This window comes from Rhipicephalus microplus, chromosome X, assembly GCF_043290135.1.
Source record: "Rhipicephalus microplus isolate Deutch F79 chromosome X, USDA_Rmic, whole genome shotgun sequence".
Lineage (NCBI taxonomy): Eukaryota > Metazoa > Arthropoda > Arachnida > Ixodida > Ixodidae > Rhipicephalus > Rhipicephalus microplus.
The window spans coordinates 327,463,626-327,490,996 of NC_134710.1; the positions used below are offsets into that span (position 1 = coordinate 327,463,626).

Genomic DNA, 27,371 nt, shown 5'->3' on the forward strand with positions numbered 1-27,371 from the left:
CTCTAGAACATGCCATCCTTGTAATCGGTTTTGACTTGCAACTGCAGACGGAACCGTATGCTACACACAGGCATCACGTGCGCCCCACATGTAGACATACGTCACCTGCGGCAGGCTTCGCCAGCCATTCTCTACGGCTGTTGATTGATGTGTAGGGTTTAACGTCCCAAAACGAACATATGATTAGGAAAGACGCCGTAGTAGAGGACTCCGGAAATTTCGACCACCTGAGGTTCTTTCACGTGCACTGAAATGTAAGCATACGGGTATACAGCGTTTTCGCCTCCATCAAAAATGCAGCCGCCGCAGCCGGGATTCGATTCCGTGACCTGCGGTTCAGCAGCCGAGTATCTTAGCCACTAGACCACTGCGGCAGGACTCTCCACAACCGTCGTATTATAAGCCCCATATGCTAACTATTGTGTAGTGGAATGGGGCTGTGGGCTGTCTGCAGCCGAAAACGAGACTTTTGTTTGTTTGTTCTTTTGTGACGACGGCCTGCCGCGCGTCGGTCTACTGCCGTACCATTTTGTGCTGCAGCCTGGAGCAATTTTTGATAAGAGTAGGCCTCTGGGATCAACAGCTACAGCTGCTGCTCTTAGTCTTTCATCTCCGTGCGGTACTACACTGTAAAAAAAAATGTCTCGGTACACAGCAAAAGCTGCTGGTAAATCGTTGCCGGAGGCATTCTGTAAATGAGTAACAGCAGGCTCCGTATCACGAAGTCTCTGTTATACATTTTTCCGTATTCTCTTTCACATCATATCTGTATTCCTGAACACAGCAGATCTGTTATTTCAAACACAGCAAATCTGTTAACCCAAACACAGCAAATCTGTCAACCCAAACACAGCAAATCTGTCAACCCAAACACAGCAAATCTGTTAACCCAAACACAGCAAATCTGTTATTCCAAACACAGCAGATCTGTTATTCCAAACACAGCAAATCTGTTATCCCAAACACAGCAAATCTGTTATCTCAAACACATCATGACTCTGTTTGTAGGAATACAGAATTTGCTGTATTTAGAGGAGGAATAAACGGAGATCGCTGTAGAGCAGTCTGGCTGTAAATTATTCCGTTATTATTAATGAAAACAGAAGCTTCAGTAAAACACCTGGTTTCGTTTAATGGCTTTTCTGTGCTTGACTAAGGTTTTGTGTAGTTTCTTTGCCTTGAAGGAAAGAGTTGTTTCACTGAGCATAAAATAAACTTAGTTTTGGTAGTAACTTAATTTGTGAAAAACTAACACAAGCTTTTGTTGACCAGTACTGTCGAAAAGCCGATGTTTTACGGGATGGAATGGAATGTTTATGTGGCTGCCTGTAGATTCTCATGATTGAGTTTTATGTCCAATTTTATGTACTGTTTCAACCTACACTAATGCAGTCTTTATGTACTGTGTGTGTGTAAACCACCCCTGCTGCTGCATACCATATAAATAATAATGCAACATTAACAAAACACAGATGAATTTATTTACATATAATACATGTGCTGTAGCTTGCTACATCACCATTCTTCATCACTTCAGCATGTTTATGCCTGAAAAGAATGTGAAAAACAAGTGATCAAATGAATGCAAGAAGCAACTTACACACACTTTATAATGCCTTCTCTGTGTATGTATATGGCCCTTGATACAAAAAGTAGGGGCACGTGGTAGAGCAAAATGTGAAAAAAAAAATCGCTTTGTTTTCTTTGCAATTTGGGGAGGGGTGTCCCTTTGTGCATCCACATTCGTGCTTTTCATAAACAGCATTTTTGGTGGCTCAAAACCAGTTTTTCCAAAAGGAAGTAGCCAGTGAAAACACACTCTAGTGCAAGCCCCTTGCATTCGCTCTATGCTTACGGCCTAATTTTCTGACGTACAAAAGTCAAAATGCTTGTCTAGAGTCAGCTGTGTATAGAAGATTGTCGGGTAACTTCTAAAGCAGTCCGAAGACACTGTGCACCTTTGTATTCACAATCCGCCTTCAGAATACATAGGTTGGAACACTTTCAGCTCCTAGCATCATTACACCTTGCATTTGCCGTGCTTGTCGATAACCTTAGATGCTGGGGGTAAAGAAGGTTCTGAGGAAGTGTAAATTTCGTTGAAGCCCGTACAGTTTTCTTGTTAATGTGAATAAATCCCTGTGACGTACTGAGGTGCTGAACCAGCAAGCTCTTTATTGTTAAACCTCCCAGCCTTTTCAGCATCTTTCGAGGTGAATCACGTATATACATGGGGACAACGGGTATGCTCTAATGGACATGGACTAATATTTCTGATGCAACTGAATAACAATGTGTGAGAACGACTCAGTGTAAGTGTTGAGTTAATGGGAATTGAGTCACAGAATCTTTCCTTTCTTTGTTTAGGGTGAGAGTCCTAGAAATGGCGACATTGAATATTTTTTTTGCATTTAATAATGGTAGTATCACACGAGCCTCTATTCTGAGATAGGATTGAAGCTTGGCCAAACTACAATGAATTTGCTGGAAATCGTTGACCACACTTGACGATACGTTGCAGATAGAGCTGAATGACATCTCACAAAAAAAAAAAAACAAGACAAGCATTGCGAGAGGCTCCACGGCGAAAAATTGACTTTGGCAGTGATTACCAAGCTTGTAACTACTAAACAAAATAATTGAACAGTGTTTCTGACAGTGCGATCACTTTTCACCTGTTTTTGAACTTTATTCCATATCTCAAAACAGTTTTTTATTACTTAGCTACCATTATTTCCCATGTATTTTAAGATAACCAGTTGATTATTTTTTTTGTATACAGCTACTGAAGCAAAATAGAAGCTATGCACTTTACCGTTATTGTGTTACAAATTTTCATAGATGCCAATTAACTCAAAAGTCAAGCTCTAGTGGTAAAAAATTCACAAAAATTCTATATTATGAAGTTAAAAGAGCAAAAAGTTTGGAAGAAAATGATGTATGGATTATATGAATATCCCTTTTAGTCACTGAGAAAACTACCTAAAATCAGCAAAAATGCACAGGATGTATAGGGCCTGCCCGGCGCTCCTGAGAAGTTTCCCACTGGCTCTGATCATGCTCAGAATGAGCAGTTACATTTTCAGAAATATTTGTTGCTATTGTATAGCAGAATGCACGGGTGAATACCTATACTGATTTTCAACTTTGCATTCTGCTGTTAAGCTCTATGTGCCACATATAGCTACAAATTATGGCTGAACTTTCTTAATATAGATTTACCAGCGCAAAAAAAGACGGCACATATTTTAATCATGAACCAACTCGCCCAAGCAGCAGCTTTAGTGAAATTTTTTAAGCACTGTTTATTGATCACAGAATGTTTTTTTTCACTATGCTGAGGTGGGAGGGGGGGGGGGTTGAGGATCCTGTAAAAAAACTGAAAGAGCTTGACCTGAACTAAGAAACATCATGTGAATATACACTACACTTATTCGTAGCCAGGCGGTGGCACACCGGGCCCGTGCCTCTCCCCTCCTTCCCCCCAAACTTTTTTCTCCATGAAATACTTAGCGCAAAATTACCATTTGCCTGCCCAGACCTCTGGTTCAGATCAAAAAGGGCCCCCTCCCCCTAAAAAGTTCTGTGTATGCCCTTGGTTTAGATGAATGAATTTCCAAACCCTGTTTAACATAAGCATCAGTGAGATTAGATAGATATATGGGGTTTAATGTCCTAAAACCACATATGGTTATGAGAAACGCTGTAGTGGAGGGCTCCGGAAATTTCGACCACCTGGGGTTCTTTAACGAAGCATCAGTGAGATTGATAACTAGGATAAAATTAAGGCCAAACCTTCCATTTTTCTCTTTTCACAACATACTATATGTCCTTGGCACAATTCACAGTATATAGAAATCTCAATTGAGAGTGCATTTTCATGTGCTGGCTCTTGTGAAATAATAGCAGTATATTTTGACTACACTCCGAAGGACAAAAAAAAAGAAAACGCCAGGCTCATAATACTTACAAACAAATTAAATTGAAAATGCAAAGCCACAATCAAGATAATATTCAGCTCTAATAACCGGATATCATCAGAAAATGTGTATGATTCATGCTCACACTTTCACTGATTGAAACGCAGCTTCTGGGCCAACTTCATTATCTTTGTGTGCACACTTGTGCGAGACTTCTGGCCACCTTCGCACCTGCTGCCCTTTTTCGTGTTGGAGCCCTTTAAGGTTATCAAGGTGTGGTTCAAATGAAACATATGAGAAGAGCACAAGGATGGGTACAGACTCGTCAATGGGCTTCATTTAGAACACGTATGGTTACACGCTACAGTCTGCAAATTCCTCATCTATGCATCATAGACTTGCATTAATTCTTGTACAATCTGAGCCAAATACGCTGGCCCAATCATTTTCCTCCTGAAAAAAAAAAAGAAGACCTCAGCAAGCTTAGGAGCCAATTGGTCAAGGCTGCATCTCCGAATTTCATTCTTGCCAGTAATGGCTGTCATAGTTTCTGACAAGTAATCAATGGACTTTCACTGAAGTCAGAGGCAGATAAGACCCTTGTCAGGAATCAACAACTTGTGTTCCCTGCGCCGTTCATATATATATTGGCCTGTTTGATTGATGTAAACATTCCTCCTGGTTTGATAAGCAACTAACAAACTAAAAGGTGTGGCACTTAGTGCAATTTTACACACCCTACTAGTGGTTTGTACGCTCCCAAAATTTTTCCAAGGCTTCCTTTGAAAAAATGTGCAATGGCCTTTTTCAGTCTTCGAATACGCACAATCATAAAATAAGTCTTCACATGCTCGTGGTAAATATGTTCAGAATGTATGATCTGATGTTAAAGTTGGGTTAATATTAAAGCACAGCATTTTGTCTGGTGAGCTAGTTTGTGGGTGAAGGTTACTCTTCTGTGCCGTTCAAGGTAAATGCTAAGACCCCGCATTGCCTCTATGAGGTGTGCAAGATTGCACTAAGTGCCACCCCACTGAGTTCGACGTGCGCTCGTCAAGTAGGATAACGAAGTCACTCAGACATGGAGGAATGTTAACATTGGTCATACAGGTCAATGTATAAATGAATGATGTAGGGAACACCAGCCCTTGATAAAGACCAGACAAGGTTCTCACCTGCCCAACTTAAATGCATACGAATTGTTTACTTTTAGTAAACCATGGCAGACTTTACTGGCAAAGACAAGAATTGAGATGCAGTTGTGACCCAATGGCACTTGAGCTTGCCTAGGCTTTTTTCCTAATGAACAAAAGCAATGATTGTGTCTGTGATACTTCACTCAGACTATCAGAATGAACGCAGGTTCCCTGCATGAGTGTACTGAATAAAACCCAGTTGCAGGTCTGCCCTCATCTTCCACTCTTCTCCTCCGACAACATCTGTTATTTAAGTGTATAAGTATCTACTGCACCTTGTAGCTGGAGTTAGGCTCACACTCATGTTGTAAAATGTCATCAATTTACTTGACCTCCTCGCACAACAATCAACACATAATGATATCGACAAGGGAACTCACCCAGTGCAATGATTGTAGGCGTTGATGGCAACTCGGCAAGCTTTTCAGTGATGCTTGTTCCCTCCTGGATGAGCAAAAATATCCCATGTACACAAAAGCACAAAGAGATATGTACAGTTGCGGCCATTCCAATATATAAATCAGAGATGCGATCCCTGCAATTCCGTTTTCCACCATGGTTCCTGGTCTATTGCAGGCTGTGTGCACCAAGTACAAATTACCTACCTAGGAGCCTTGAAACTTGGAACAATTTTAGAGCAAAGTAGAATGGATAGCGAGCACGCAAAAAAACCTGCTCACATTTTGATTCATTTTTCTCTTTGGATTACAGCAACATCATAGACAACTCTGAATGATTGCAGGTCAATATATCAATGTTAGTGGTGATAGTATTGCTTAAAATTATTTTGCATGTGCGACAGCAAGGGACAAAGTGAGCAACATCTTGCAACAACTCTGGCCTATTCCCATTCTTAGTGCCCTCCTCACTGCGTCGTAATGAGGCACTACAGCCAAAGTGACGAGAAACATTGTTCTGCAGTGCATTGCAAAAAACTAATGCTTTGTGCATGTGGAGCACTCTGATTGCACACAAACACTTTTTTTCCCATTGAGCCTGAAAAAGGCTAGTAAACCAAGTTTGTGCACTGTGGTTCACCATGCGTGCACCATGCCCCAACACAGTTTTTGTTGCATGAAGTCTCACTTTTCACAGCGCTACGTTCCTTCTCATTCACTCTGTGAACTTTATAGTCGGATGCTTGGGGACTTCACTCCCTATCCTAGTGGCTCTGATGAAACAATGGCACCTGCCCGCACTAACTGTTGGCTCAAGGGCAGTGTATTTTTTTTTTCAGAACATTTTTGTGACTACGACACAATGCGGATAACCAAAGTAAGTTCCACAAAAAAATTGAAAATTGCCTTTTTTTTACACTATCTTCAAATGCTGATACTTGTGACAAAGCGCGTGTTCCGGTGTAATTTTAATGAATAATGCTGCTGTACAAAGCCACCAAAATTACCTTAAAATGAAGCACAAAGGCAAAAGATATGCAAAGCTACACTATCCTCCTTTTAACTTGTGTCCAGCAATTCATGAATTAGGTATTTTTGGATGTTTAGCATATTTGTTCTGTCAAAAAATTTTGCTGCAGCGGTCACTAAATTCTCATACGGTAGCATTGCACTTGTTCTTTATGGGAAGAAAATACATCGATTAAGAAGTGTAAAAAAGTTAAGTCTGCTCAAAGTTCAGAAATTGTGAAATTAGAAGAAAACTGATTTCAGCAGTCAAAGTTTAATTTTCCTTTATACAAAAGCAGCTTTTTTCACAAAATTCAACTGAAAAAGCTATTGTTTTGTGCTAAAAACCTGCACAGCATTCAGTCGATCCCAGATATATTGAACTCGAAGGGGATCGCGATATATGTAGTTCAATATATCGATGAGTCGAAACACAAAATATGTGTATTTAAGGCATAAATTAGAGCATCTCAGACCTAAAAACAGTTTTTTGAAATCCTAACAAGCACTTAAAGAATGATTCTCTCACAATATGATAAAGAACAAGGCCTGAACATCTACTTTTGCAAGTTATCGCACTTCATTTCACTTGAAAATAGTCTGTAAACTTTTCTCTCTTTTTGCGTGCCACCAAGTTTCAGTTGTCCTCAATATCACTGGACCCTTCCAAGTAAGCAAATTCAGCTCATTCGGCCACAACAGCGCTGAGTGGCACTGAATGCCAATGTAAGCTCCGTAGAGCGTTGGTGGCGAAAGCAATAATTCCACGGCACCGTCAACATTGGGCATCATCTCGGCATCCATGCAGTCAGAACCAGCGACGTCGTCTTCTGCTCCAATGAAGCCGCTCGCTGTCCGAGATGGTGCCCGAAAACACTAACAAGGCATAGAATTTACTGAGGCATTGTACGCCCTTGACAGCAGTCATGACGCACTCAAAGTCGTCACCTGGCACAAAGCCCGCAAAGAAACAGTTCACGACTGTGCTTTACTTGAGGTCGCTCCTAGCACCAGCCATGATTTTTATCGCTACGAGCGTATCAATGTGTAGCGCCGACTTCCAAATGATGATTTATCAGTAACGAGGCGAGAAGTACACAGGTCCACAAGCCACAAAAGGCGATGCTGCCCACAAACGAGCAAGCTCCCACCGTCAGCATGTTGGTGATAGCGATGTCACTTGTGGCTTTGTCATTTTGTAACCGACAGCTGTTGCTTTGGTGCGGAAAGCTAGAAAAAAGCGTAGCCTCCGAAATGAGCGTTCTAAAACCGGAAGCACCAAAATACCTCATGAAGTTGCACATCTCGAAGGCCACGCTTTTCAGTCCCACATGCCATCATACACGATTGAATGCGAACATCGCAATGAGATCACTAAACTTCCTTAAGTCATTCCACTTCGTTTTGGTGCCCTCGGTCATCACCATGCCCCCACGTTAAAACCTGCAGATCGCACATCAAGCATACCGGTGCACTCACAAGTGCTGTGCAACGAGCTAGATCAGCAAGATGGAGTTTCAATGTTTCACTTTTCAGCACCCCCTTTTAGTCACTTGCACGCGAAAAGGGATCGGAACTTGTCGAATTGTGGCTATAAATGATCATTATTTGTTAGGAAAAATGCAATTTGTGGGCTTTAGCGTGGCTCAGAGTTCAATTTAGCGGATGTTCTGCTGTGCGTGAGTTCGATAGATGTGTACAGCAGTCCCGTATTTTTGCATGGGAAATTCAAGGGGATCTCTCAACTTTTTGATATAGCCAATAATTCGATATATCATAGTTTGATATACCCGGGATCGACTGTATTCTATAAAATCTAGAACCTAAAGCTGTTCTCAACAAACCAATACATCACTTTCTGAAAAGATGTTACTGTCCAGTTTTGTACTAACATAATGCAACAAAGTGAAACTTACTTCAAATACTTGGTAAAGGTAGTTCTTGTCTTCCTTAAAATGCGCGCAGAGGAATGGTAGCACAGCTACCTGGACTGCTTTTTCTCTTTGTCCTTCGTCTCTCACGCGCACCACCAGTTCCATAGTATGTTTCGTCGGCGCCTCCTCCATCATCTGAAATAATGCAGGCGCACAGGCCGCCATCCTCTCCTGGAAGATTTCCTGCAATTATTCCAAAAATCAAAGTAAATAACAGTTACTTGATAATAGATGAATTCATCTGTAGAGATATTAAAGTGAAAACTGATTGAAATGTAGAACTATATTACCACCCTACAATTGAGTGCAACAGCTGTGACACGCCAAAAAAAGAAGACAAAAAACAGACTGGTGGGGAATACCACCCTGAAACTACTGCACCAGCTTACTAGAACATGTTGTTGGCTAGTAGGTTCAGGCTGAAGAAAGGTAGGGACGTAAACCACATAGACAAGAAAAAAAGAAGTGGACGAGATAGAGCATTGATTGCAACAGATTTTGTTTGCAAAATAAAAAAGGCTCCTTTTGTTTTTGTAAACACCAAAGCATATGAGCAGGAAAATGGCGTGCACTCCACGATTATGACATCACTATAAAAAAAAAAAGGGGTTCAGCGGCAAATCGCTGTCACAACCAGACTCCCTTTCACAGTTATCTCCAACATCAGCAGGGGGTGTGCTACTGTGCTCTTGATCTGAACTGGATTCAATTTCAGGTACTTCCGTGCACTGTGTTGCAGTTTTGCCCCGGTGATACCTTGAAACATGTGTTCTGAAGGAACCTGCTGACCTCAGCACACTACCACAACCCACAAAAGGACACATAACAGCATCAATTCCACTCTCCAGATGGGCAGCTATGTGACCAAGAAGCTCCGTGCGAGTAGGCACACTCGCCCCGCATGACAACACAGAGCAGACAAACGCATCATCAGTCTGTTTGCTGCATCGCTTCTTGTGATGTCTGAAGACGTGACTTCTTAGGCTCTGATAGTTTTTAAACAAAGCTCCACAAGGCTCACAAGGGCAAAGGGCACCGCCCAACACACTGCTGTGATAGTGGTAGTGCTCGAAGTAGTCGGTCAATGTTGAAAATGTCTGTGCGCAATGCCGGCAAGTGGGCATTCTTCATTGATGTTATGGCTGCAATGAAGGTAGAGCACTTATTTTGCTAAATTACATTCACTGGCTTGTGCACTTTTTCAGACCGCCCAATTTTATAATAAAAACACTGCTACAATGGTAATAATACCTTACAGTCTACAATAGTAGAATCATTCCAATATCTGGTTAGCATGTCAGGTTATGTTCAATTTCATATGAACATTAGCCAATGCTTTTTAAGCAGTCCTCTATATAAGAGCACAGTGAATATAAATATTCTTGACCTGCTACAAATGTTTAAACTAAGTTGAAGCAGGCGGCGCAAGGAAAAGAAATAATGACGGAGACTGTAACATTAACTGCACAAATTCTACAGAAAACTGCACCCATACTTGCGCAACTTGGGTCTCTTAAAAGGCTATTCCTGAATGTGCAGTCAAAAGTGAGCTTAGCATATGCTCCAACATTACACATGTTCACAACTTAAGTAATGCTATCCATTATATCGCTAATGTTGACAACAGATGTTCATATCTTGCACATATGTGAAAGCAGCTTCAGCCTCTCAAGTGCAGCGAGGTCCAATATTGAATACAATTACTTTAAAATTTTAGCTTGAAACATAATTACTTTAAACAATTACTTAAAGCTTTTTGTGATATATTGACTAATCAAACAGTTGATACCAAGTATGAATTGCACCGTAGCCTGCCAGTAGTACGCGCAAGAGATGGAAATGGGTGGCTTCAAGATAGGGCACCCAAAACTTCGCATATGCGATCGCTTGATTCTGTTGCCATACACCAACTTCTTGGGTACACACAAGGACTCCCATGCTGGATTAGCTGCAGTTAAGCAGTAGTATGGCTAAGTGACGTGCAAATTCGCAATGTTGTCGGGTGTAAGCAATGTGTCGTGCAATTCCAAAGAAATGAACTGCTGAGCACGCAAATCAATAGACACAACAGAACATGCATGCGAAATGCGAGCGCCAATCGTACCTCACGGCTGTCACTCAAATTCCGCCAAGTACGGCAAAATAAGTTTACACACAGCCAAGTGACAGTTGCTGCCCCTGTCGTCTCCTACACCTATTTTTGTAGTAATGGACGTATGACTTGCAAGCGATGCAGGCATGGAAAACACGAGTGCTTTGTCTGCGCTCGATAAGACGACAAAGACACGTACACGCCTGGTGTGTACGTGACAGCAGACTCCTGCTGATCCGGCTTACAAGTGCACCTTATAACAGCCATGTGCATGGGCACCGAGGAGATCACTAATGAGTGCGTGCACAAACTGACCTGTGACATCCTCAAACTACAAAGATGCAACTCAACAGCAGGCTTCACCACAATAATACAATTAAGTGACACTAACAAAGGAAAAATGCCGTTATTGCTGAGTGCAAGCAATGCTTCATATAATTCCGAAGAATTAAACTGTTCACTGTACTGCTTCCTGCATGCGCAACTCAATAAAGGTGCAACACAGCGTGCGAGCACTATGGTCGTACCTCATAGCCGACACTAAAAATCCACAAAATGCACTGAAATATGCCTACGCACAGTAATGTTACCGTTGCTACCCCTACTGTTTTCTGTGCCTAATTTAGTAATAAGGTATGTATGAGCGATGCAAGCATGGCAAACACGTGTTTCATTATTCACCTTATAATAGCGACAGACATGTTACATGCCTAGCTCGTATGAGCTGTGGCATGCGAGTGCACCTTATAACTGTTTATAAGATAGGTAATGATCGATAACGGTGAAATAAATGCCTACCTGATTGTGATGTGTGCCAGGTGATGGACTTCGCAGGAAGGTGAGAGAGCTCTGACAATAGCCGCCTGCCTTGACCACGTAGGGTGCCAGAGACCACTGAGCTGAACAAGTGAAGAGTGCGCCAAAAAACTTGACAAGTGAGGAACCAAACAAATGAACTGCTAGCACTACTTGGTCCTGAGCACGTAAATCAATAACAAGATGCAACACAACCTGCATGCAAAATGCGAGCACCAATCGTACCTCACGGCTGTCACTCAAATTCCGCCAAGTACGGCAAAATAAGTTTACACACAGCCAAGTGACAGTTGCTGCCCCTGTCGTCTCCTACACCTATTTTTGTAGTAATGGACGTATGACTTGCAAGCGATGCAGGCATGGAAAACACGAGTGCTTTGTCTGCGCTCGATAAGACGACAAAGACACGTACACGCCTGGTGTGTACGTGACAGCAGACTCCTGCTGATCCGGCTTACAAGTGCACCTTATAACAGCCATGTGCATGGGCACCGAGGAGATCACTAATGAGTGCGTGCACAAACAGACCTGTGACATCCTCAAACTACAAAGATGCAACTCAACAGCAGGCTTCACCACAATAATACAATTAAGTGACACTAACAAAGGAAAAATGCCGTTATTGCTGAGTGCAAGCAATGCTTCATATAATTCCGAAGAATTAAACTGTTCACTGTACTGCTTCCTGCATGCGCAACTCAATAAAGGTGCAACACAGCGTGCGAGCACTATGGTCGTACCTCATAGCCGACACTAAAAATCCACAAAATGCACTGAAATATGCCTACGCACAGTAATGTTACCGTTGCTACCCCTACTGTTTTCTGTGCCTAATTTAGTAATAAGGTATGTATGAGCGATGCAAGCATGGCAAACACGTGTTTCATTATTCACCTTATAATAGCGACAGACATGTTACATGCCTAGCTCGTATGAGCTGTGGCATGCGAGTGCACCTTATAACTGTTTATAAGATAGGTAATGATCGATAACGGTGAAATAAATGCCTACCTGATTGTGATGTGTGCCAGGTGATGGACTTCGCAGGAAGGTGAGAGAGCTCTGACAATAGCCGCCTGCCTTGACCACGTAGGGTGCCAGAGACCACTGAGCTGAACAAGTGAAGAGTGCGCCAAAAAACTTGACAAGTGAGGAACCAAACAAATGAACTGCTAGCACTACTTGGTCCTGAGCACGTAAATCAATAACAAGATGCAACACAACCTGCATGCAAAATGCGAGCACCAATCGTACCTCACGGCTGTCACTCAGATTCCGCCAAATATGGCAAAATAAGTTTACACACAGCCAAGTGATAGTTCCTGCCCCTGTCGTCTCCTACACCTATTTTTGTAGTAATGAACGTATGACTTGCAAGCGGTGCAGGCATGGAAAACACGTGTGCTTTGTCTGTTGCACTCAAAGGTGGTGTGGTGTCCATGTCGAACGCGGACAGCATCATGGGCACTTCGGCATTGGGGTCACTAGTAGCCGGCGTTGCGCCCGCGCCAGTGTTGGGTCGGCGCGGGTGCTTTGTTAGGCCTAGCCTTGAACGTACCCCGGGCGCGTCCTCGTTGTGGGGTTTTTTTCGCTTCTGTGCTTTAAGTCCCGAAGATTTTGGTTGCAAAAGAGTCTTAGCAGCTTTACTGACCTTGCGCACAGGAATCTTGGAGGCAGGAAGAGAAGTTCCGGGGCAATCCGGCGTTTTTGTGGGAGCAGATGCAGCCGTGACTGATGTACACGACGCTCGTAGCGCCCTCTTAGGCTACGAAGGGAGGCGCTCAGCTGAAACGGCACCGGCGGGTGGTGCGGCTTTTAATCGAACTCGCGACGCTCCCTTTGGGGCAAACTGACTACTTTAGCGCCTGCCTACAATTTGTTTTTGTATTCTAGCCGACACCACGATGCACCGATGCTATCTTGCACCCATTCTATTGGGCAGTGATGGCCGGACACACCGCAGCAGTCGTGTTATTTTGTGTGACCATCAACGCATTTTTTTTTCTTTTGGCCTGTTGTGGTTGGGAAGAGCTATGGTGGTGCAAAAAATTTATCGGTTATTCAGGAAAAGTGGTGTAAAGGGAAATAGTTCTGAAGAATCGATGTTCTCGTCGCAGGTAGTGAGAACCATTCAACAACCGATGAATTCTTCGGTGACGAAGTGAAGTCGCCGTCGGTGTTCACCGAGTAGACTCATGAATTCATAAAAAGAACAAACGTTTCCCCGAGCCTTCCAAATTTTATTATTGGGCTTGAGCTTGCATGGTAGGCTTGACGGTGCGAAACAGCGTGAAAACAACGAGTTCATACAAAGAAACAGCAAACCGCACCCTTTTAAAATACACTTCATTACTGTGTTTCATTGACTGCGTGTTAATTGGTGTGCCAACTATACAACGCAGCTACGATTATAGGATTGCTCTCACTAAACAAGTCAAGGCTTGCAAGCACGAAAAAAAAAAAGGAACGAAAATAGGAGAACATGTACACTGTCTCTTCTTCTGTGTGTCGTGCATTCTCACGATGTGACGAAAAAAAAAAAAACGTAAACTATTATGCACACCATCAAGATTCACATATATGCAGGGATTCTTGGACGGGTATGTTTTTTTTTCACTATCTTTTGTCAATAAAGTCTCATAGACGCAGTACAAGTACCTGTTCGCTTTCAATCTTGCAAGATTGAAAACGAAGTGCAGCGCCTTTCGACGATATATATATATATATATATATATATATATATATATATATATATATATATATATATATATATATATATATATATATATATATATATATATATATATATATATATATATATATATATATATATATATATATATATATATATATATATATATATATATATATATATATATATATATATATCGGAAGCGAAAAAGCACGACGTACGCCGAAACACCTTTACTAATTACAAATGTTTCGGCTGATGGGCCAGCCTTCGTCAGTGTGACCACACTAACGAAGGCTGGCCCACCATATCGTCTCGCTTTATAACTTTTTATGGCAACCCGACTTCGCTACTAATAGTAAATTTAGCTTCCCTTGCGGAGAAGTATCATAATGCTGTAATTATCCTCTTCCTTAATCGGTAAAAACTCTGAAACGTTCTCTTTTTCTTTTTTACCGCTGCTATCCTTCTCCGCCTCTCCGAATATATATATGTATCCATACTGGCACTAGTATGGCACTGGAAAGCTTTCCAGTGATCCTGCATGCAGCTCTTTTTCTCCATTGTGAGTTAATGAACAGTTTCTCTTCCTCATTCTCTCGTATTTCTTAGTCTATCTTCGAACCCAATGTTGCTCTAAGCTTAATTTCCTCATCAAAGCCTGCCCAGTTATCACACTTTCCGTCTTCGTTTTCTGACTTTCCATGAGCGTACAATGCGAATCTGCGCATTCCTTACACACTGTGGGACGCCTCATCTTAGTCGGCGACTGCAGCGTTGCCGCTGTATGTATACGTTAGCCACCCGCCACGATAGCTCTCTCAAGGCATTGTCCATGGCTATCGCTTAATTTTCTGTTCTAGTTCACTGTATCATTGTCGAACGGGGGGAATGGTCAAAGTTCAGCCAGTATGTCGCCGACAGCTCTCTCAAGGCATTGCCCATGGCTGTCGCTTAACTTTCTGTTCTAGTTCACTGTATCATTGTCGAACGGGGGGAATGGTCAAAGTTCAGCCAGTATGTCGCCGTGCACACAAATCACGGAAGCGTGTTCTTGAAGTACAGAAGACATACGTTTTTCTGGTGTTTTACGGAAGGAGCGAAAGAACGGAAACATCGACTGCTGCTTTACGGCAACTCCTGCTGTTTCCCATAAACCGCAGCACAGTTTGTGCTTTAAACGTCCAGTCTCGCTATTTTTCAGGAAACAGATGTTACTCTGTAGTTTCTACGGTCTGCTCCGACGTTAAAACACGGATATTTTTTACAGTGTAGCCTGTTTCTCCCTGCTGTTTTACAACAAAAGCTGTCATGAGATCGCAACATGCGCAGCGCCGTAGTTGTCCGCCGCCGCCGCCGGTGTCCATAACCAATATCGCACGAAAAAAACCTCAAATAACAAACAAGGAAGACATGCGGTGAAATAGTAGGATTCGAAACCGGGTCAAGTGCGTGCCAGCCCAGCTGAGCCACGCCGATGCTTAGAACTCGTCCCGCAAACCTGCCTTCGGCAGGCTTGATGTCGGGAAAGAAATTGCGTTGATATGAGTATTAAAGCATTTTAGAACATCAAAGAAACAACCGGGCGTCACACAATGTGAATCGCGTAACGAGTGAGTCATCCAATGCTCCCACACATTACAAAAGCTTGTTCTTGACCATCTATTACCTGTGGCACATACCCACTCCATGCGTAATTCTTCATCGTCGTCAGCGACTGAATGCAACACAAAATTTTTACAAGGGTTTAGCGGATATCGCCCCGCCGCAGTGGTCCAGTGGCTAAGGTAGTCGGCCGCTGACCCGCAGGTCGCGGGTTAGTATCCCGGCTGCGGCGGCTGCATTTCCGATGGAGGCGGAAATGTTGTAGGCCCGTGTGCTCAGATTTGGGCGCACGTTAAAGAGCCCCAGGTGTTGGAAATTTTCGGAGCCCTCCACTACGGCGTCTCTCATAATCATATGGTGGTTTTGGGACGTTAAACCCCAAATATCAATCAATCATTTAGCGGATACCACGCTTCTGCAAAGAATGACGAATGATAACATATTGCAGCCTACTAAGCACAAATTATGGATATTTATGGCGTAATGGGTACCCAGCAAGTGAATGTGCTTCTAGCATTTTCCCAAAGATTCTTAAGACAAGGCTCTGAAAGGCCGCTCTTCATGTTTTCGCTGTGACTGCTGCGCCTTCCGCGCAGGCCTGGCGTTTTCTTTCGCACCGCGTTAGTGAAATCCTGCGTATCTGTCACTGACCCAGTGTTTTGCGAAAGCCATCTTTCTTATTAATTGTGGTTCGTGTGGAATGATAAGAACTACGGATTTCTTCGGATCGGACACATTTCGAGAACCTTTCGCTGCATTTTGCTGCACTTTGGCTCCTCTCTGTGGAGTGAAAGGTGCAGAGAAGTGCAGCAGCATTCGTCATAGAGCGCTTCTTTTTTTTTTTTCTTGAGCAAACCTTCGCGTCCGTTATCCTGGCCAATACAGGTAAATAGATATCTGGTGCCACCCACCTGACGCTGTGATCATCCTTTCAGACCTTATCTTAATTTGTCGCGTAACTTCAATATTCTGTGGTGACCAAACACGTGCATACATATATTAACGAATTGTATGTATTGTGATACGTATATAGCACCGGTTCTGTGCCATTTTTTTTTTCATTTTTATCCGCCTTTGTTTCTACATTCTCAACTCGCTAGCGATAAAGTAACCGTTAGATTAGTTAGATAAAATGAGAACGAAAGGATATATAAAGACAAGCTATGCCTAATTATAACCAAAACCTTCCCGTAGTTGTGTTTTGATGAGTTGCCGCATTTCTTCTGGAAAAATAACGCTCAAAAAGCAAAACAAATGTGCGTTTGATCGATGCTTTTCCTTGCGACGTCCTTAACTCATACGCGTGACGCCAAGTATCGTCAGAAGCACGATGACGTCACTTCATATAACCCCAAGCATGTATACCTATATATATTGTCGAAGTGTACAGCGTCCACTCCGAGGTTAGCAAACTTTCGCGTCGGTTTCGACAAGGTCAACGTGTATGGAAACTTGTTTTCTACAAGCGTCAAATGCCCTTCGGCGCTTGCTTGTGATGCCATTCATTACTTTCAGACCGCTCAGCACCTAGTGTCTCATTCAAGCGACGTACAAGTTTGGATAAACAAACTCTAAAACTGCGTCTCATGCTCTTTGCACCGCGCTTGATTAAAGTGGCTCGAAGCACGTGACGAGGAATAATCGTATATGTGTTTTTAAAGCCGCGTTTGCAATCACGACGTCCTCCCCGTCCCCCCGCCAATTGTCGTCTAGCAGTGATCGAACCACTTTTGTTTTCTACGTAATGGTCTTTTCGCGCCGAATAACTAGGTGGTTTCGAAAGATTCGCCGCGAAATGTTGCGACAGCATATCTATCTATCTATCTATCTATCTATCTATCTATCTATCTATCTATCTATCTATCTATCTATCTATCTATCTATCTATCTAACCGCTTACGTTTGGGTGCCCTCGTGCTCACCCCCTTAACTTGGCGTGAGCCAAAATTAGCATGGGAGGGTAAAAATAGTTTGACAAATATGACGCGCTGGTCAAGACACGAATTATGTGACAATCCTGTCGCGTATACATCCTCATACACTTCCCGCTAGACAGTGGCACACATATATCCGCGAGCGGGTATGCACCGCTAGTATGCGGCTATGAGCCACAGGTGATTGACACTTAGTATCTACCCAGGAACGACGAGAACACACTTAGCCAATTTTAACGCGCGAGCGTTAAGAAATACCAGACTTCGGTAGCGTCGACCCGACGAATGCAAAAAAATAACTGTCAGGGTCGCAGCTGGAATTGAACCCAAGCATTCTGCGTGGCAATGAAGCACTTTAACACAGAGCTACGCCAGGTCTCCGAACTACTTTACGCTAATCTTCGTGAAACGTCAACAGTGGTTGCAGCGCTGTCATTCCAATTTTATAAACATTACAGGCGTACTCCTTTGATGCAGCCGTCACGTCGGGTTAACCTCAAGTATGGTTAGTTTTTATGTGCTGTAGTTGATTTATGTATGTGCAGGGACGGCATCTTCGCGAGCATCAGCGCTTCATATCAGCTTCTGGTGTTGCAAATACGCATGTTCCAATTGGCATTGTTGCGCAAGTGCAAACAACTGGTTACACAAACATCTGCAACTCTTCAACATATGTCTCTGCGTGCAACATTTGTACATATATTCAGCGTCATTTCATGACGTGCCACTCAATAAAAAATTGCAAAACGGTCACCTTCCCTCCGCATGCTTCGCATAACGTTGATTCCCAGGTACGTGGGATCTGCCGAATTTTTTTTCATTTGTAATTATTGTTTCAGTTCTAGTTCTACATTGCACAAGAGCAAAACACGTCATTTAGATGTCCCTTGATTTGTCATGAAATGACGTGGAATAAATAAATTAAACTCTGTTGGTATTACGTGTACAAATGACGACATTGTTAAAAGGTGCTCTGTGTAGAATCGGGTCTCTAGTTTCGACCGCATCCCTAATTCTATACTATGTATACATGGGTTTGCCCCGCCGTCGTGGTCTAGTGGCTAAGGTACTCGGCTGCTGACCCGCAGGTCGCGGGTTCGAATCCCGGCTGCGGCGGCTGCATTTCCGATGGAGGCGGAAATGGTGTAGGCCCGTGTGCTCAGATTTGGGCACACGTTAAAGAACCCCAGGTGGTCGAAATTTCCGGAGCCCTCCACTACGGCGTCTCTCATAATCATATGGTGGTTTTGGGACGTTAAATGCCACATGTCAATCATGGGTGTTTTTGCATTTCGTTCCCGGCTGAGGCGCAGCCGCCGTGGCCGGGAATCCCGAACAAGCTTTCTAAGGCTCAGCAGCGTGACACCTTAAAGGTACACTGAAGTGAAATAATGACTGGGTTTAGATTGACAAACTGCACTCTGAAAACTCTAACACCGTATGTTTCATCATTATAAGTGCATTATTAGAGCAGAAAACCGAGGTCAAAGTTTCATTTTTAAATTTCGTGCCGAATTTCCCACACGTTCCGTCATGAATTTCAAAAAATATTTTTTCGTATTTTTGCGACATTGGCTCGATGAAATTGCCTGAAACTTCATACGTTAGATCCATGTGACCCCCTCCCTCCCAAATGACAATGTACTTAATTTTAACCAATTAGGAGCTACGTAGGACCGAGTAGACACCGTCAAAATCTATGACGTCACGGTGTTTGGTGCTGGAATCTCAATGTGGTGCATCCACCCACATTTTTTCTTCACGCGTTTTTTGGCTTACCAAGCGTTATTTCGCGGTGATTGTCGAGATTTGGTGATTGCGAAATCGTACTTTGCTAATACGCAAAACATCGTTTTTATCTCTAGGATCTCTTTAATCGGTTAAGCTACCAACGGCGGCATTAGTGAAGCCGGGAGAGGAATGGGGTATAACCCCCCATCCCCTATTCTTTTGTCTGGCACGCAAGACGCATAAAATGCAAATGGATCACGCTTATTCTATGTATATGTTTCTGCTTTGAAACTGTGTCAGTTATTATGAGAAGTTAGTGAGTGAAACGAACTCGCAATGTGGCTTAACAACGTGATTTCTCAAACATGACATGGCGTTAAGCATGGTCGCTGTATGAATTTTTATTTATAAAGAAATTGACGCCTTCATGGTGCAAATCATTCAGTTAGTAGTATGTGTCCACGAGTTACTTAATTCTGGTCCGCCGAAATTAAGTGTATTTTTTTGTATCTTCGTTGTATTGTGATTGGATCCAAACAGGAACGAGCATTTGCTGCGAAGTTCGATTTTCTGCTTTCGTAATCTCTCCCTATGCGCATGCGCATTGGCAATGGGCTGCAAAGGTAAAGTACGAAACGGCCCGTTTAAATTGGGACGCCTTCCGACTTTCCTAGAAATTTGGCGCTGCGTTCGCTGGGTGGGCCTGTGATGGTTTCATGGCATACTTGTGGAAATGTATATGCCATGAATTATGTATAGTTAAAAGGAACGATCATGCGGTCCGCGATTTAAGTAGAAATTATAATTTTAAATTGCCGGAGAAAGACGCAAGATGTTGACGTGGCTATTCCTCTTGTAGCGACTAGCCTAGTCAGAAAAAAAAAAGCTAGACAGGGAAGCAAGTTGCACGTAAAAAAAAAAAAGAGAGAAAATTACATGCTCGAACAGGTGCGTGTGCCAGAAATATAAAAAAACAAAAGAAAAATTTCGGCAAATCCCACGTACCTGGGAATCGACGTTATGCGAAGCAGACGGAGGGAAGGTGACCGTGTTGCAAGTTTGATATTGAGCGACGGGTTATGAAATGGCGCTAAATATAGGTACAAATGTTGCACGCGCAGACATGTGTTGAATAGTTGTAGATGTTTATATAACCAGTTGTTTGCACTTGCGCAACGATGCCAACTGGAACACGCGTATTAGCATTACCAGAAGCTCATATAAAGCGCTGATACTCGCGGTGATACTGGCCCTGGCCACTGCTACATAAATCAACATCAGCACATGGCAACTAACGAAAATTGACGTTAACCCGACAAGACGGCTGTATCGAATCAGTACATATGTAACGTTTATAAAATTGGGTAGGCAGCACTGCAACCACTATCTACGTTTCACGAAAAATAGCATCTATTTGAAAAGTAGTTCCGAGACCTAGCGTAGCTCTGTGGGAAAATCCCTCATTGCCACGCAGAATGCTTGGGTTCGATTTCAGCTGGGAGCCTGACATTTATTCTTTGCATTTGTCGGGTCGACGCTACCAAAGTCGGGTATTTCGTGACGGTGTTAAAATTGCCCATGCATGTTTCCGTCGTTCCTGGGCAGATACTAAGTGTCACTCATCTGTGGCACATACCCGCATACCAGCGGCACATACCCGCCCTTGAGTATGGGCCACTGTCTGGTGGGACGTGTTTGACGACGTACGCGACGGGGTTGTGGCATTATTCATGCCTTGACCACCGCGTTATAGTCGTAAAACGATCTTAGCCTCCGATGCTAATTTTGGTTCACGCCAAGTTAAGGGGGTGACCATGAGAGCAGCCAAACGTAAGCGGCTAGATAGACAGATAGATAAATAGATAGATAAATAGACAGACAGATAGATAGATACGCTCAAATTCGCCGAAGTTCGCTGAGAAATGCTTCGCATTTAAAAAAAAGGATGGGTGGGACATTGTTGCGGGTTTCACTGGTTTGTAGCCACTGCATTCATCGCTGCCACAGGCGTTATATATCACGCTGTGTATGAAGGAGAGCAACAGAAAACTAACAGAGAAGCTTCACGTGACAATCTTTAATCCTAGACATATTACCACGAGAGAAGTAGGCCTTCACGTCATCACGCATGGCACAGTTTCAAAGTATGGCATCTGAGCATGCGTGGCGTACGCCGTAAAATTTTCGACTCACGTAACAGCCAGTGGTGCCCTTTAAGGACATCCCTCGCAAACAGCGCCGAGCTGTCACGAACAACTTGCTGTCGAAGCATTAATATTGAAGCCTAAATCGAACAGCTGTATCTATTCGGAGCAGTGTGAAAAAGCAGTGCACAACGGTGTCCATGACTTAATACATCCGAAGTGGTCGGTTCATTGTTACACCCATAGGCAGGCACCGCTAAATGTAAATGTGAACAAAAAAAATCTCATGAAAGGTCCGGCTACCTTGTGGTCCGAATCACATCCGTGAGCTACGTGAGCCGCCGCGCGCACAAAGGCAGTTGGCGCGTGAAGGTTCGCTGCGTGACGTCATGCTTCTCCCCACTATCTTTCCTTCCACCATGCGTATGATGGATGGGCGGGTGTTATGAGCGGCCGTTCGTATCGAGCGCTAACCTGCGAACCACTCAGCTCAATCTTTATTTTGATTCACCCTAGTGATTTGCTTACCTGAATTAATCGTTCTGGCTTTCAAAAAGAATAACGCTGCCAATTCATACTTACGTTTCGTGTGTTTTAGGGCAGAGCATACCATTGTTATTCTTGCTATTTTTTAAAAAAAATCCACGTTTTCCTGCAATCAATCATCCCGTAGCCTTTGAATGGCTGAGCTCTATCGCAGCCGTATTCGTCTTTGCCCGTGTTATCCATAAAGACCATGGATTGAGGTAGCCGTCTTGTCACGAATGCGGCGCTATTTTTGCTAGATTTGCTAGTGTGCGGGGGAAGCACTCTACTTAATATACTGTAATCAGTCGGATCTTATTTAGTGCCACGATTCTTAGAACTTAGATGTGCTGTCTTTATATTCCACAGGGATTTGGGCTTTATTATAGGAGTATCGAAGGGGTCACGATATTTAAAAAATTGTAGGACATTAGGTCGAGCGCTTCAATTATAATTGAATATTTTCACAAGCATGCGAGTGGCCTGAGAGTCGGGCGACACTGGCACCCTCGTGAATCGTGACGCAACAAGCAGGCTCTGCGGGTGTTGGCATTACGGTGAACGACATTAGGGAGATTTAGAATAGCGCACCACGAGCCCTTGCGGTGCGGTCACTGCCACTGCGCATGCGTCGTAACGCGAGTCGGCGTTCTCGTTCGCGGACCGCACGCAAAAAATCCGAAATTGCGAGCGGTAATGGCGGCCCGCAAGCGCTGGTTTCGAGGCTACGGTGTCGCTGCGATCGCGATCGTGCGTTGCGGATCGCAGTAGGGCAAACGCTATTCTAAATCTCATATGGCGCCCGCTACGCCCGCAGCGCTTGTAAACGGTATTCTAAAGGTCCCTATAGTTCCGAGGTCAGCAGTGCGTGATATAAAGCTACATGAGTTTTTTTTTTTTTTTTCAGCTTGGCACTAAAAATTGAGCGATTCGCAGCGCCGAAAACTGTGGTAAAAGACGAAGGCACGCTCCTTGTTACACGTGACGTCACAGGCGCCAGAGCAAAATAGCAGTCGCCGACAGTAGATTGCTTTTATAGACGGTGTCCTCTAGGGTCTACTTTGCCCTGAAACATATTTTAACGACCCACTGCATGCTATCTGTATAAGCATAATAGGCCATGTACTTGTAGTTTTCGCTTAAAAGCAGAAATAGTTTGGTGCCGGTGTCATGGCACCAGAGAAAGATCGATGCTGATAAGCGGCAACGAACGAAATCAGGCGGCGGAAAACAGAGCACCGTAATATGGACTGTCAGGCCATTTGATCGCTGATCTACAAAACACGCGTGATCTCTCTCTCTCTCCCTCTCTCATACACACACGAGGAGAGAGAAAATAGTCAGTCATGTTGCTTGTATGTTAGATATAGTCATTCCTCATTAATCAAAGGCCAACTCCGGCGATTTTCAACCATGTCAGGGTAATGGGGTTCCTGTGTTCCTGGGGCACTTTTGTCACGAGCCCGATAGTTGAAATGCTCAGCAAATTCGAAAATATTTTTGATTGATTGATATGTGGGGTTTAACGTCCTAAAACCACCATATGATTATGAGAGACGCCGTAGTGGAGGGCTTCGGAAATTACGACCACCTGGGGTTCTTTAATGTGCACCCAAATCTGAGCACACGGGCCTACAACATTTCCACCTCCATCGGAAATGCAGCCGCCGCTCGAACATAATATTCATTAGGCAAAAGGATGCAATACCGAAATAAAAACCTAAGCTACTGTCCACATATGACGTACTATTTGTTAAGAACTGGTTGTTGTATACTTATCCCGCCGGCGCGGAATATGAAAAGTGTGAAAGGCGGGACGAACAGGCACTGGGAGCAGAGGTGAGCGTGCCGAGCCGAGCCGGCCAAACAACAAAAAGGAAGGAAGCTTTTCCGTGCCAAACACCGCCGCCACCTCCTTGTAAACACACAGTAAACGCACAGTAAACATTGTATTGGCTAAAGCTATCGATGCCATCGGCTGCGTCACTTTCGTTGACATGCCAAACATGACGTCACACAGACAGTGTTGCCAATAATTCTGGCAAGTTAGGTGAGTGTTTCGAGGCAATCTTTAAAATTCATTCGCAAATAATCAGCGCATCTCTCAAGCATACAATATGGCATAAATGACGGAAATGTCCGAAGGAACGTATTCAGGTAATTTCATTTAGATCCATCAACCCCAAAAAATCACCGGAGTTGGCCTTTAGAAACACCAGGTTGTTAGCACCCTTTTTTCAGGGGGGGGGGGGGGGCACGTGATACATATATCCGTGAAACAATGCACTGGCTGTTTAGTGGTACATGTTTTCTTAGAAAAAAATAAAGCTATATATAGCTCGGGGAATTCAAAAGATCACCGGCGTGGCCCCGCCGCGGTGGTCTAGTGGCTAAGGTACTCGGCTGCTGACCCGCAGGGCGCGGGTTCGAATCCCGGCTGCGGCGGCTGCATTTCCGATGGAGGCGGAAATGTTGTAGGCCCGTGTGCTCAGATTTGGGTGCACGTTAAAGAACCCCAGGTGGTCTAAATTTCCGCAGCCCTCCACTACGGCGTCTCTCATAATCATATAGTGGTTTTGGGACGTTAAACCCCACATATCAATCAATCAATCAATCAATCACCGGCGTATTACCCGACCAGTGATACGCCCATAACTGCGGTGCTTCAGTTTCTCTACCGATGGATTCTAGCACCACCCTGCGAGCGTCCAACATCTGCATATTGTGAAACGAAGATTCATCCTACAGCCGGCTGGTATTCATACACACAGCTGGATACTAAGATATGCAATCACCAGGACTCTCTCTTGTTGTACTCGACAGTCTACTTGGAACATAATGTCGTGCCGCTTAACTTAGTCCTTGTGAAAAAAATTAGTTACAACAAACAAATAAACGATCTCGTCATGCGAAGCTCTACTATGCGGCAGTGTTATTTCAGTTGTCCTTTCGCGCCTTGCATTACTCAGCATGAAACGCAAACAAAGGATGCTACGGGAAGCAAAATTACGTCGTGTGTATAAGGAAGGTGAGGAATTAGCGGTGGGGGGGGGGGGGGGGGAGCTTTTAACAAAATAATATAGTGGAAACAGCACTTGCAGCGCGCCCACTTTCGTTCTATTTTGGTTGCCTTTCGTTTTAATGCTGTCCTCGTTTCTCTTGCTATATTTTGATTACGCCAGTGGTGCGCAGTATTCCGGTTGTTTGCCAATAGGCACATCCAGTGCGGACAGCGATTGACAGGCGAGGGAAGATAACGTGACAAGGAAAACAAGAGAGGAGGCGATGGGAGCTTGAAAGGACGACGGAAGAGTGGCGGATGGCGCTGCCAAACATCTCGGCCAGGCCGAGCCCTTCGACCCAGGGAAACCAGTGGTAACCACCGGCCGCATAAGTCTTGTGAATTCAAGGACACACACACACACACAAAAGGTATCGGGAACAGGTTTTCTTCAACTCCCTTTCCCTCCCTTGTGTCCCCTTCTCCTCTGCTATTGGCATAATCGGTAGTCTTACGCGAGGTTTCGGTCTGCGTTTGAAAGGAAAGCTGCCCTCCTCGCCTCTGTCGTACTTTTGCACGAATGTGCGTGTACCCACCCTACCTTCAGTGATGGTGCTCTACCGAACAGCACTGCGGCTTATCTACTTTGGTCTGCGACAAAGAGGTCTCGCTGTGGACGAGGATCAGCCGCCGGGATAATAAAGGCCCTGGAAAGGGCATTGCCGTAGAATCTGTATGCCATCCATAGGCGGCGCCACGGGAATCACAAGGTTGACTGGGCATAGTTAGTCTTCCACGGCTGTTGCTTATCGCGTGATGGCCTCGGCAGGCAGAAGAATAATGAAGTGCAGGACACAGAGAATGTTTTCTGTGAACGGCGCATATGAAAATACGTTTCATGAGGTTCCCGTGCGTGGCGCTAGTTAAAGGTAAGGTCGTGTCTCTAATGTGTTCGCACCACATTTATTAGAAAGAAGTTTGTCTGACGCCGTGCCACTGCAGCGGTGGTCTAGTTGGGTTGGAATGGACTAGCTGACCCGAATGCTCGCGCTTGGTGCGGTGCCCACCAGTTGGCGAACTGAATTAGCGGTGCTGCCAAAGTACGTGCGTGTACTACCGTTTTGAAGACAGCGAAAGTGGTGGTGCAGGTCAGGGAATGAACGTTGCGAGGACTGGAGCGACACGCGGAGCAGAAAACCAGTAGGGCGCCCTCTGACCGCGAGTACGCGAACCGCTTTTTTGGCAGTGGGGGTCGCGAGGACTCCCCATCCCTGCTCACTCGCTTGAGAGGGAAGAGACAGGGAGAGGGGGGGCGACGCCTCCTCCTCGACTCCTGTTGTTTGGCGGCGGCGCCCGAAGCGCGCGCGGGGCAAGCGAGCGGGCGCGCGGCACAGAAGGCCCCCTTCTCTCTCTCGTGCCGGAGTAGGACGGGGCACAGACACACACACCGAGCTGGGCCGGCCGCCTTCCGTTCGCCAGTTGCCTCCTTCGTTGCCCCGACTGCGTTGACGGCCCACTGTGGACACGCGTGTGCGATAGCGTGCTCGGGGGCACGGCGTGCTCCTGCGGCCGCCGCGGCGGCTTGACGCGTCCCGGGACGTCCTGCCCTTGCCGTACGGAGCCACGCGGCCGCGATGGCGGACGCCGGCCAGTTCCCCGGCGGATAGCTCTCTCAAGCAGGTGAGTCTCGCGGTGCACACGTCTGGTCCGTCGCCTCCGCTGTCCGTGCCGACCATCGTGTGCACGCACGGTGGACTCGCTCGTGCGCGCAGCGGTACGGTGTCTTGACCATCGCTTGTCGGTGGGTGCGGAACGTGCCTTTTTTTTCTCATTTGCGGAGAGTTGACATTGGCCACTTTCTACGCAACGGGAACGAAAGAGGCACGTTTCTGACTGGCAGCTGATCGTACTCGTCCCGCGATGCTGTGGAATGTCGTCAGTGGAAAGATCTTGAACGCCCTATTATAGCCCTGTGTGTGTTCGATGCGCGCGGCATGCTAGAAACTCCCGTGCCAGCGGATTTCGAACAGCATTCGCACCAAGTGCGAGACTCCCTTTTGCATTCCGTGGCCTGCACGTGGACGTCACTGAGTAGAGCCGCGTCTCATGTTTGTTTCTTCAGCGACAACGTATCTGGCTTGTGTAGATTTGTTATCAGGGAGGAGGAACCCGCTGGCAAGGGCGGTTTTGTCGAGTTTACGCTTACGTGGTATGTGCACTGTAGATGTCGTTGCTTCGAGCTACAAGTCGAGACATCTCCGGAACAGCCAACACAGCCACGACTTGCCATTTTCTGATGTTGTGCGAAAAGCTTTTTCTCTACAGTTAAGCCTTCTATGTATGTTGGGTTGAATCAGAATAGTCTGAGAATAGCT

General features: G+C 44.7%; 2 protein-coding genes across 4 annotated transcripts in view; one reads left to right on the plus strand and one right to left on the minus strand.

Annotated features, from left to right (window-relative positions):
- Window positions 1–27,371, plus strand: part of Tet (Ten-Eleven Translocation (TET) family protein) — a 270,293-nt gene that overhangs the window by 57,997 nt on the left and 184,925 nt on the right. Inside the window, exon 1 of one of the 3 annotated variants that reach the window (XM_037413663.2) lies at window positions 26,462–26,676. The exons of 1 other annotated variant lie outside the window; for it this stretch is intronic. The gene's annotated coding sequence lies outside the window, so the exon portion shown is untranslated. Of the gene's footprint in view, window positions 1–26,461; window positions 26,677–27,371 lie in introns of those variants that run through there. One more of the 3 variants, XM_037413662.2, reaches the window with a different exon arrangement.
- On the minus strand, window positions 1,459–26,732 carry LOC142775322 (uncharacterized). Its single transcript, XM_075876671.1, has 7 exons — window positions 26,445–26,732; window positions 13,016–13,176; window positions 12,376–12,476; window positions 11,347–11,447; window positions 8,439–8,639; window positions 5,497–5,560; window positions 1,459–1,548 (listed from the first exon to the last, which is right to left on the minus strand). The coding sequence occupies exons 1-7, from the start codon at window positions 26,730–26,732 to the stop codon at window positions 1,529–1,531; spliced, it is 936 nt and encodes a 311-aa protein (XP_075732786.1). The 3' UTR covers window positions 1,459–1,528.

Bases quoted from the DNA above. Each gene is read 5' to 3' on its own strand.
- LOC142775322 (XM_075876671.1), bottom strand. From the start codon at position 26,732: ATGGTCGGCACGGACAGCGGAGGCGACGGACCAGACGTGTGCACCGCG. The intron at 11,448-12,375 runs GTAGGCATTTAT...TCACTTGTTCAG, and splicing joins CTGGCACACATCACAATCAG to CTCAGTGGTCTCTGGCACCC. The intron at 1,549-5,496 runs GTGAGTTCCCTT...CATTCTTTTCAG, and splicing joins GCCTACAATCATTGCACTGG to GCATAAACATGCTGAAGTGA.